This window comes from Colobus angolensis, unplaced genomic scaffold (assembly GCF_000951035.1).
Source record: "Colobus angolensis palliatus isolate OR3802 unplaced genomic scaffold, Cang.pa_1.0 Scaffold101, whole genome shotgun sequence".
Taxonomy (NCBI): domain Eukaryota; kingdom Metazoa; phylum Chordata; class Mammalia; order Primates; family Cercopithecidae; genus Colobus; species Colobus angolensis.
Window position 1 is genome coordinate 496847 of NW_012111031.1, and position 12343 is coordinate 509189.

Consider the following 12343-nt stretch of genomic DNA (forward strand, 5'->3'; position numbering starts at 1 on the left):
TGGGTTTGTCATAAATAGCTCTTATTATTTTGAGATACGTCCCATCAATACCTAGTTTATTGAGAGTTTTTAGCATGAAGGGCTGTTGAATTTTGACAAAGGCCTTTTCTACATCTATTGAGATAATCATGTAGTTTTTGTCTTTGGTTCTGTTTATATGATGGATTATGTTTGTTGATTTGCATATGTTGAACCAGCCTTGCATACCAGGGATGAAGCCTACTTGATCATGGTGGATAAGTTTTTTGATGTGCTGCTGGATTTGGTTTGCCAGTATTTTATTGAGGATTTTTGTATTGATGTTCATCAGGGATATTGGTCTAAAATTTTCTTGTTTTGCTGTGTCTCTGCCAGGCTTTGGTATCAGGATGATGTTGGCCTCATAAAATGAATTAGGGAGGATTCTCTCTTTTTCTATTGGAATAGTTTCAGAAGGAATGGTACCAGCTCCTCTTTGTACCTCTGGTAAAATTCCGCTGTGAATCCGTCTGGTCCTGGACTTCTTTTGGTTGGTAGCCTATTAATTATTGCCTCAATTTCAGAACCTGTTATTGGTCTATTCAGGGATTCAACTTCTTCCTGGTTTAGTCTTGGGAGGGTGTATGTGTCCAGGAATTTATTCATTTCTTCTAGATTTTCTAGTTTATTTGCATAGAGATGTTTGTAGTATTCTCTGATGGTAGTTTGTATTTCCGTGGAATCGGTGACGATATCCCCTGTACCATTTTTATTGCATCTATTTGATTCTTCTCTCTTTTCTTCTTTATTAGTCTTGCTAGCAGTCTATCAATTTTGTTGATCTTTTCAAAAAAACAGGTCCTGGATTCATTGATCTTTTTGAAGGGTATTCTGTGTCTCTGTCTCCTTCAGTTCTGCTCTGATCTTAGTTATTTCTTGTCTACTGCTAGGTTTTGAATGTGTTTGCTCTTGCTTCTCTAGTTCTTTTAATTGTGATATTAGGGTGTTGATTTTAGATCTTTCCTGCTTTCTCTTCTGGGCATTTAGTGCTGTAAATTTTCCTTTACACACTGCTTTAAATGTGTCCCAGAGATTCTGGTATGTTTTGTCTTTGTTCTCATTGGTTTTAAAGAACATCTTTATTTCTGCCTTCATTTCATTATGTACCCAGTAGTCACTCAGGAGCAGATTGTTCAGTTTCCATGTAGTTGTGTGGTTTTAAGTGAGTTTCTTAATTCTGAGTTCTAATTTGATTGCACTGTGGTCTCAGAGACAGCTTGTTATAGTTTCTGTTCTTGTACATTTGCTGAGGAGTGCTTTACTTCCAACTATGTGGTCAATTTTGGAACAAGTGTGATGTGGTGCTGAGAAGAATATATATTCTGTTGATTTGGGGTGGAGAGTTTTGTAGATGTCTATTAGGTCCGCTTGGTGGAGAGCTGAGTTCAAGTCCTGGATATCCTTGTTAACTTTCTGATTCGTTGATCTGTCTAATGCTGACAGTAGGGTTTTAAAGTCTCTCATTATTATTGCATGGGAGTCTAAGTCTCTTTGTAGGTCTCTAAGGACTTGGCTTTATGAATCTGGGTGCTCCTGTATCGGGTGCATATATATTTAGGATAGTTAGCTCTTCTTGTTGAATTGATCCCTTTGCCATTATGTAATGTCCTTCTTTGTCTCTTTCGATCTTTGTTGGTTTAAAGCCTGTTTTATCAGAGACTAGGATTGCAAACCCTGCTTTTTTTGTTTTCCATTTGCTTGGTAGATCTTCCTCCATCCCTTTATTTTGAGCCTATGTGTGTCTCTGCATGTGAGATGGGTCTCCTGAATACAGCACATTGATGGGTCTTGACTCTTTATCCAATTTGCCAGTCTGTGTCTTTTATTGGAGCATTTCGCCCATTTACATTTAAGGTTAATATTATTATGTGTGAATTTGATCCTGTCATTATGATGTTAGCTGGTTATTTTGCTCGTTAGTTGATGCAGTTTCTTCCTAGCATCGATGGTCTTTACCATTTGGCATCTTTTTGCAGTGGCTGGTACCAGTTGTTCCTTGCCATATTTAGCGCTTCCTTCAGGAGCTCTTGTAGGGCAGGCCTGGTGATGACAAAATCTCTCAGCATTTGCTTGTCTATAAATGATTTTATTTCTCCTTTACTTATGAAGCTTAGTTTGGCTAGATATGAAATTCTGGGTTGAAAATTCTTTTCTTTAAGAATGTCGAATATTGGCCCCCACTCTCTTCTGGCTTGTAGAGTTTCTGACAAGAGATCTGCTGTTAGTTTGATGGGCTTCCCTTTGTGGGTAACTCGACCTTTCTCTCTGGCTGCCCTTAACATTTTTTCCTTCATTTCAACTTGGGTGAATCTGACAATTATGTGTCTTGGTGTTACTCTTCTCGAGGAGTATCTTTGTAGCATTCTCTGTATTTCCTGAATTTGAATGTTGGCCTGCCTCACTAGGTTAGGGAAGTTCTCCTGGATAATATCCTGAAGGGTGTTTTCCAGCTTGGTTCCATTCTTCTTGTCACTTTCAGGTACACCAATCAGACGTAGATTTGGTCTTTTCACAGAGTCCCACATTTCTTGGAGGCTTTGTTCATTTCTTTTTACTCTTTTTTTCTCTAAGCTTCTCTTTTCACTTCATTTCATTCATTTGATCTTCAGTCACTGATACCTTTTTCTTCCACTTGCTTGAATCAGCTACTGAAGCTTGTGCATGTGTCACATAGTTCTCGGGCCATGGTTTTCAGCTCCATCAGGTTATCTGAGGTCTTCTCTACACTGTTTATTCCAGTTAGCCATTCATCTAATCTTTTTTCAAAGTTTTTAGCTTCTTTGCGACGGGTTCTAACATCCTCCTTTAACTCAGAGAAGTTTGTTATTACTGATCTTCTGAGGCCTACTTCTGCCAACTCGTCAAAGTCATTCTCTGTCCAGCTTTGTTCCATTGCTGGTGAGGAGCAGCATTCCTTTGGAGGAGAAGAGGCACTCTGATTTTTGGAATTTTCATCTTTTCTGCTCTGATTTCTCCCCATCTTTGGTGCTTTATCTACCTTTGGTCTTTGATGATGGTGACCTAGAGATGGGGGTTTGGTGTGGATGTCCTTTATGTTTGTTAGTTTTCCTTCTAACAGTCAGGACCCTCAGCTGCAGGTCTGTTGGAGTTTGCTGGAGGTCCACTCCAGACCCCGTTTGCCTGGGTATCATTAGTGGAGGCTGCAGAACAGCAAATATTGCAGAATGGCAAATGTTGCTGCCTGATCCTTCCTCTGAAAGCTTTGTCTGAGAGAGGCAACCAGCCATGTAAGGTGTCAGTTGGCCCCTACTGTGAGCTGTCTCCCAGTTAGGCTACTCAGGGGTCAGGGACCCACTTGAGGAGGCAGTCTGTCTGTTCTCAGATCTCAAACTCCATGCTGGGAGAACCACTACTCTCTTCAAAGCTGTTAGACAGGGATGTTTAAGTCTGCAGAAGTTTCTGCTGCCTTTTGTTCAGCTATGCCCTGCCCCCCAGTGGTAGAGTCTACAGAGGTGGGCAGGCCTCCTTGAGCTAGGGTGGACTCCACCCAGTTTGAGCTTCCTGGCTGCTGTGTTTACCTACTCAAGTCTCAGCAATGGCAGATGCCCCTCCCTCAGCCTCCCTGCCGCCTGGCAGTTCGATCTTGTACTGATGTACTAGCAGTGAGTGAGGCTCTGTGGGTGTGGGACCCTCCGAGCCAGGCATGGGATATAATGTCCTGGTGTGCTGTTTGCTAAGAACATTGGAAAAGCACAGTATTAGGGTGGAAGCGTCCCAATTTTCCAGGTCCTGTCTGTCATGGCTTCCAGTGGCTAGGAAAGGGAATTCCCCAACCCCTTGCACTTCCCGGGTGAGGTGATGCCCTGCCCTGCTTCAGCTCACACTCCGTGGGCTGCACCCACTGTGCAACAAGCCCCAGTGAGATGACCTGGTGCCTCAGTTGGAAATGCAGAAATCACCCGTTTTCTGCGTCGTTCACGCTGGGAGCTGTAGACTGGAGCTGTTCCCATTTGGCCATCTTGTTTTCATTTTTATTCAGTTCAAAATACTTTCCAATTTCTATTCTGACTTCTTCTTTGACTCATGAGTGATTTAGAAGTGTGTCATTTAGCTTCCAAATATTTAGGGATTTTTCAGAGATTGGTCTTTCCTTTTTTTTAAGAGACAGGGTCTTGCTCCATTGCCCAGGGTAGAGTATGGTAGCACTGTGATAGCTCACTGCAGTCTTGAAGCCCTGGCCTCAAGCGATCCTCCAGCCTCTGCCTCCTAAGTAGCTAACACTACAGGTGTGCATCACCATGCTCAGTTAATTTTTTTCTTTTTTTTTCGTTTTTTTTTTTTTAGATGGAGTGTTGCTCTTGTTGCTCAGGCTGGAGTGCAATGGCGCAATCTCGGCTCACTGCAACCTACGCCTCCCAGGTTCAAGCGATTCTCCTGTCTCAGCCTCCCAACTAGCTGGGATTATAGGCATGTGCCACCATGCCCGGCTAATTTTGTATTTTTAGCAGAGATGGGGTTTCTCCATGTTGGTCAGGCTGGTCTTGAACTCCCGACCTCAGGTGATCTACCCGCCTTGGCCTCCCAAAGTGCTGGGATTACAGACGTGAGTCACTGCACCCAGCCTTTTTTCCATTTTTTTTTTCAGAGACCGAGTTTTGCTTTTGTTGTCTAGGCTGGAGCGCAATGACGCAATCTTGGCTCACCACAACCTCTGCCTCCGGGGTTCAAGCATTTCTCCTGCCTCGGCCTCCTGAGTAGCTAGGATTACAGGCATGTGCCACCACACCCGCCTAATTTTGTGCATTTTTAGTAGAGACGGGATTTTTCCATGTTGGTCAGGCTGGTCTCGAATTCCCAGCCTCTGGTGATCCACCTGCCTCAGCCTCCCAAAGTGCTGGGATTACAGGCATGAGCCACCACGCCCAGCCTTTTTCTTTTTTTTAATATAAACAGCGTCTTGCTATGTTGCCCAGGCTTCAACTCCTGGCCCAAAGTGATCCTCCCCTCTCCAGAAGCATTGGGTTAACAGGTGTGAACCACTGTACCTGTCCCAGAGATTTTTCTGTTATTGATTCCTACTTGAATTCCATTTTGATCAGAGAACATGCTTTGCATGACTTAAATCCTTCCAAATTTGCTGAGATTTATTTTATGGCCTAGAATATTGTCTGTCTTGATAAATACTCTCCATGTACTTGAAAATAATGTATAAATAAAACAGACTTTAGTTGGAATGTTCTACAGATGTCAAGGAGAGCAAGTTTGTTGACTGTTTTGTTCAAGTCTGCTGTACTTTACTGATTCTCTGCCTACTATTCTATCAATTAATATCTTCAACAAATTATTGAAAGTATTAAAATTTCGAACTATAATTTGTATCTATTTCTCCCTAAAGTTTCATCAGCTTTTGGGTCACATATCTCAAAACCATGTTATGAGAAGCATAAACATTTAAGATTGTTATGGTCTTCTGGTGGACTGGCCCTCATGATACCTTCTTTATCCCTGGTAATGTTCTTTGCTCTGAAATCTACTTTGATATTTAAAAAGTCACTCCAGTTTTCTTTTGACTAGTATTCTCATTGTATATCATCTTCCATCCTTTTACTTTTAACCTATTTGTGTCTTTCTATGTAAAACACACTTCTTATAGTTTATATTTGGGTCTCATCTTTCACTCAATCTGACGTTAACTGCCTTTTAATTGCCTTTAGATTATTTATTTTTAATCTGATTACTGACATTGTTAATTTAAATCTACTACTGTGTTGTTTTATATTTTTCCACCTGTTCTTTACACCCTTTTTCCTCTTAGTCTGCTTTTTTTTTTAAAAAAAATTGGGAATTACTATATGATCCTACTTTATCTCCTTGGTTTGCCTATTAGCTGTCATTTTTTGATTTGCTATTTATTTTATTATTTAGAGAGAGGGTCTTGCTCTGTTACCCAGGCTAGAGTACAATGGTGCAGGCACAGCTCACTGTAACTTTGAACCCCTGGATTGAAGAAATCCTCCCACCTCAGCCTCCCTAGTAGCTAAGACTACAGGCTAAGTAATTTTTTTTTTAAGAGATGGGGTCTTGCTGTGTTGCCCAGGCTGGTTTCAAACTCCTGGGCTCAAAGGATCCTCCACCTCAGCTTCCCAAAGTGCTGGGATCACAGGTGTCAGCTGCTGTCCCTGGTCTTCAATTTGTTATTTTAATAGTTGTTTCGGGCCAGGAGCGGTGGCTCACACCTGTCCCAGCACTTTGAGAGGCCAAGGCAGGTAGGTCACCTGAGGTCAGGAGTTCGAGACCAGCCTGGCCAACATGGTGAAACCCTGTCTCTACTAAAAATGCAAATGTTAGCTGGGTGTGGTGGCAGGTGCCTGTAATCTCAGATACTTGGGAGGCTGAGGCAGGAGAATCACTTGAACCTGGGGGGTGCCCACAATTGCTTGTGCCACTTCACTCCCACCTGGGTGACAGAGCAAGACTCTGACTCCAAAAAAAAACAAAAAAAAAAAGAAAGTCATTTTAGGGTTAATAGTATATATCTTTAACTTACCACAGTCTTCCTCCAAGTGCTATTATACTTCATGTATAGTATTCTAGAACCTACAATAGTATACTTCTATTTCTCTGGCCTTTGTACTATTGTCACACATTTTAATTTACATATATTATTAACCCCTTGCTAGTCTATCTTTAACTTAAAAGTCAATTGTCCTTTAAAGAGATTCATATAATATATGAAAAAAAACTTTTCAGTTCCCATTTTTTAAACTGTTCTTTCTTTTGAGTAGACACATAGTTTCTTTTGGCATCATTTTCTTTTTCCCTGAAAGACTTCCTTTAACATTTCTTTTAGTAAAGGTCTATGAATGATGAATTTTTTCTGTTTTTGTGTGTGCAAAAAAATGTTTATTTTACTTAAGTTTTTGAAAGATATTTTCTCTGGGCATATAAGTCTACGTTGGAAGTTTTTTCTTCTTTTAGAACTTTAAAAATGGGCTGGGCACAGTGGTTCTTGCCTGTAATCACAGCACTTTGGGAGGCCAAGGTTGGTGGACTGCTTGAGCTTAGGAGTTTGAGACCAGCCTGGGCAACATGGCGAAACCTCATCTCTACAAAAAATATAGAACTTGGCCAGGTGTGGTGGCATATACCTGTAGTCCCAGCTACTTGGGAGGTGAGGTGGGAGGACTGCTTGAGACCAGGAGGCAGAGGTTGCAGTCAGTTGAGATCACACCACTGCACTCTATCCTGGGCGACTGAGTGAGGCCCTGTCACCAAAAAAAAAAAAGCTTTAAAAATGTTGTTCTGTGGACGTCGAATCCATCTGACACTCTACTAATTTGTCTGTGTCTAATAAATCTAATCTACCCACTGATTTTTTATTTCAATGACTATATTTTTCCTATCCAAAAGTTCTATTTGGTTCTCTTAAAAATCTCCCTATTTTTTTCCACAATCGTTTTATTCCCTTGTTGTTTCTGAAACTTTTTTCCTCAATCATTTAACATATTGTGTTATGGCTACTTTCACTTTGTTGATTATTATCTAAGGTTCTTGGTACTCTAATCATCCTGTTTGTGGTATCTGCTAATATTTACTCATGGTAGATTGATTGCTTGTTAGTTTTACAATTAAAAAAAATGAAGAATTCATCTTAAGCAGTGCTTGTTTTTGTTGCAGGGCCTTTGTGCAATTTGTCTTACTGAAAAGAGCCTGCATTTGTTTCTAGAAAGTAACCGTGGTGTCTTATTGGCCAAGGACCCACTTTATGTTAATTTCTTAAATGGAGTTCCAGCATGTTATAATCGGTTAAAATTTATATTCCAAACTCAAAAGTTTTCATTTCAGGTTTTGATTTATCAAGGTAAAGTTCCATCCTTTATCCAGAGTTGGGGTCAGGAATAAATTTCCCTGTAGTCTTCAGGGCCAATTAGTGGAAAGTCTTGTTCCTCTTTTTATGGGGGTACAGTCCTTTATGAGATTCAGCCTTTTATGGAAATCTCAGTTCAATTTTTCATCTCACTCAGGCCCTGGGCCTTATTTCTTGTCCCCAAGTGCATGTTCATACACAAGCATCTATCTCTTACTGGTTCTCTATCTCCCCAAGACAGCTGCAAAGATAGACTGTATGTACATCACTCTGAGTTTTAGTTCTCTCTTTGGTTCTGGCTCATAGAAATTTTTTTATTTGTATCTCCCATGAGTCTAGTATTGTATTAAGAAGAATGACAAAACCAACAAGAAGTGTAATTTTAACATTATCTCCAGGTATTCGTGGAGAATAGGTTTCCATAGTACTCTAGTTATCAATTTTTTTGTAATCCTCTGTAGATAAAATGAACTTATATGAAATATTAAGAGACTCAAAGAATAATGGCATATGAAGAGAAGTTTCTAGTGATATGCTCATTATACATATACCTGTGAGGTCAATCATTATTTTAACAAAGACATAGGAAATGGTATGTTATGCTTATACATTTAAGAAAAACACAAAATTAAGCAGAAATTAATATATTTAATGACAACTGGGATTTCTAAGTATCTTGGTAAGCTGAGGTGATAGGCTAAATAAAATGAGATTGTGATTAACAGGATGTTAAGTGCAGCATTTAGTTTTTATTTTAAAAACAAAAATAAAAACAAGAAACAGCTTCAAAAGTACTGAAGATATAGCTTAAAAATAACTCAAAACAATTTAAAATAACTAAAAGAGTATAACTGGATTTTTTGTAACATTAAGGATAAATACTTGAGGCGATAGATACCCCATCTACCCTTATGTGATTATGCATTGCATGCCTGCATCAAAATGTCACATGTACCCCATAAATATATACACCTACTATCTATCCATAAAAATTAAAAATTAAAAAAAGAACTACAAAAAAAAAAATAATTCAAGTGAGAACTGTGGAGGAGCTTGAGTTGACTGCTCCACATGAGCCCATAGTGTAAAATGGCTGCCAGAAATTCACCCTATATAAGAACAGTGCTGAGGAAAAGAGAGAATATAATTTTGTACTTATCAGATTACATGCATGTATTAGTTACCTATTGCTGTGTAACAGATTACCCCAAAACTTAGTGCCTTAAAACAGTAAATGTTAATTATCTCAGAGTCTGAAATATTGGTACAGTTTAGCTGCATGCCTCTGTCATAAAGTCTCTCACAGGATGGAATCAAGGTGTGGAATGGAACTGTGGTCTCATCTGAAAGCTTGACAGGGGGAGAATCTGCTTCCAAACTCTCTCACATAGTACTGGCTGGATTCAGTTCCTTGTGGGCTGTTAAATTAGGGTGTCAGTTCCTTACTGGCTGTTGAGAAGGCCTCCCTCAGTTCCTCAGCACATGGGCTTCTCCACAGGGCAGCCCACAACATGGCAGCTGGCTTTCATCAAAGCAAGCACACAAAAGTGCAGAGTGGGCAAGCAAGGTGGAAGTTTTGGTAACTTTGTAACCTAATCTCAGAAGTGATATCCATCACTTGCCATATTCTAGGTCAAGCCCATACTGGAGGTACAGGATAAATTCCAGGAGGCAATGATCATTAGGAACCATCTTAAAGGTTACCTACCACAAGGTATTGTATTTTTAAATGGTCCTAAAGGTACCAAATGATATCCCAAATATGTGACCAAGCCAATTAAAAAAGTTTTTTGTTAAGTAATGTATTTTTAAAACTTGATAAAAAACAATTGTCCATATTTACAGGATACATGTAAAAACTGTTTTTAAAGAATAAAGACTCACATAACATAAAATAAAAATTAGAGATATAAAATACATAGCCTGGAAAAGAGAAGTGAGAGCAAAACACTGCAGATTGAAACAGGAGACAGAAGGGAAGGGGTAGAAACTTTCACTGTTGTTTTAAAATAATTGAAAGGTTGTCATGTGTAAGAGAGATTGTATTCAATTTCTGTAGGTCCAACAGGCTAAGCAACACCAATAGAGGAACATTTATCACTTATCACACAATGTTTTAATGGCCATCTGTATCCTCTCACCATCTGTATCCTCTCCATGATTATAAACTGCTTATACATAGATACTATACATGTCTGGTTCACTATTGCAATTCTGTCACCAGAACATAATAGACACTCAATAAATATTTGATGAATAATATGTCAGAAAATTAAAGAATAAAGAGAAATAAATTTTAGCCCCAAATCTTAAAGAACTTAATGCTTAGAATTTTCCAAAATCATAACGGTTCCTATGTCTCTGGAGGTACTAAAGGAGAGGCTGGATGATCATCCTCCCATTAAAGGTGAGTCAAGAGAATTCTCATGACTCTAAGTGTTAAAAGGTCTACCTCTAACTTTCTGGTTCCACAACACTGTTAGTCTGAATAAAGAAATCCCTTCCAAAAATTGTTGGCAGATGGCCTGTCAATGTTGAAGACATGATAAAACCACAATTCTTCCCCTTGGACAACACACTCTGAGCATTTTAAAACATTTAACCACATTAAAGATGAGTCCTATTAAGGTGGTTTTTTACTGGACCCACTTTCTAAACCTGCTGTACTGTTGAAAGGCAGCATGTTATAGTAGGAAGACAAAGGCTGTGGGTTTGGGAGTCACACTGACCTGATACGGCTCTGCACTTAACTAGAACCCCAGGCAAGCCATCCAACCTCACTGGGCCTCAGTTTCTTAATTCAAAAACAGGGATAACATTCACTCAAAAGGTTGCTCTGTTTTGTTTCCCTGATGATTGTAAAGTAAGTATTATCTTGTGGCAGTGAAAAGCACCAAGAAGTATTTTAGAATCTGGGTAATGAAGGTACTCCTCTCACTCCCTACCTTGATAGTTTTTCACAGAAGTCATCTTGTTATAATCTTCTGACAATATAAACTCCTGTAAAAGAAAAGAAAAATATTAAATAAAAATAAATTCTTTAAGACTATATTTGGTAAAACCAGATTGAATAAAGCAAATTATTATGACAATTACATCTAACATTAGTATTTTGCCCATCAACTCAGAATTTTTGTACCCCTTTAAAAGTAACAATCGTAATTATGATCCCATGCAGTTATCATAATTTTACCTTATAAGTGTTGACTTTTTGTGTATGCACGAGAAGAAAACCAGATCAAGTTGAGCATCTTGATACTGGACAATTTTGAAGATAAACCTAATTCAAAATACTTTTCTTTCAAGGGTGCCAAAGCTAAAAATTTTCAACGCTCTAACCAGTAAGGAAATGGATGGCAACTCTCTATTAAAAATAAATTAGGTATTTTAAAGATTCTTTTTCTAAGATTAGTAATTTATTTCCCCTTACTACAAGCGTCTCAAGGTTGCATCTTACTCATCTCTGTATCCCCAGGGAACCGGACACAGTACCTTGGCACAGTAGGTAACTAATAAATAATAGTCACACAAAGGCACTTCTCAATATAATGAGATTAGCCTGAATGTCAAATTTACTGAAAATATCAATTTCTATATCGCACATTATATATACCCTTTGTGGGGACACGTAAGTGTGTGCTGTTTCGCCCAAGCATCTGTGTATACAGTGACCCGTATGTAGAAGCTGATTGAGGGTTTATGAGATCCAGCCAAGTTTTGAGTCCTTAGGCTTCATTTAAATGAAAAATATCCAGGTATTCTTAAAGAGTATATTATGAAACATAAGGAAAGCTGCAAAGTATAATAAATTGATACTTTCATCTGAGTTTAGAAACAGGGCAATTAATCTTTTCAAAATATTTGGAAGTATCCAGGATTTTTCTTTGATAACTTTAAAAAAGGGGGATGGGAAGAAAGACACCTAAATGCCTTACTTGCTATCTGGGTCTTCCTGAGTTTAGTAGTTTGTGTAATTTTTCAGAAGGAAATAATTATTTTATTGTTTTTGTGATAAATGTCACAAAGGTAAAGTAGGAGATGATGTGAGAGAATATACAAGGCAATAAAGTTACTTTGCTTATTCATTTTTCTATTCCAGCCCCCTTTAAGAAGCTTATCTACAAATGAATTTTCTTCATGATTTTCTCAGTAATAACATTATTCAACTTGTCACTTTAAAAATTCATATCATTATTTCTTCAAGGAGTGGCACTACATTCACTTCTTGTTTTGAAAGAGTTAGACCTACAACTGGACACAACAGATTAATTTTTTTTTCTTTTCTTTTTTTTGATAGAGTCTTGCTCTGTTGCCTGATTGGAGTGCAGTGGTGCAATCTTGGCTCACTGCAACCTCTGCCTCCCAGGTTCAAGTAATTCTCCTGCCTCAGCCTCCCTAGTAGCTGGGATTATAGGTGCATGCTACCATGCCCGGCTAATTTTGGTATTTTTAGTAGAGACGGGGTTTCACCATGTTGGCCAGGCTGGTCTTGAACTC

General features: G+C 38.8%; 1 protein-coding gene across 1 annotated transcript in view; it reads right to left on the reverse strand.

Annotated features, from left to right (window-relative positions):
• Positions 1 to 12343, reverse strand: part of WDFY2 (WD repeat and FYVE domain containing 2) — a 176797-nt gene that overhangs the window by 50980 nt on the left and 113474 nt on the right. The window contains exon 4 of the mRNA XM_011939056.1: positions 10792 to 10846. Within this exon, the coding sequence (XP_011794446.1) occupies positions 10792 to 10846 (55 nt within the window). The remainder of the gene's footprint in view (positions 1 to 10791; positions 10847 to 12343) is intronic.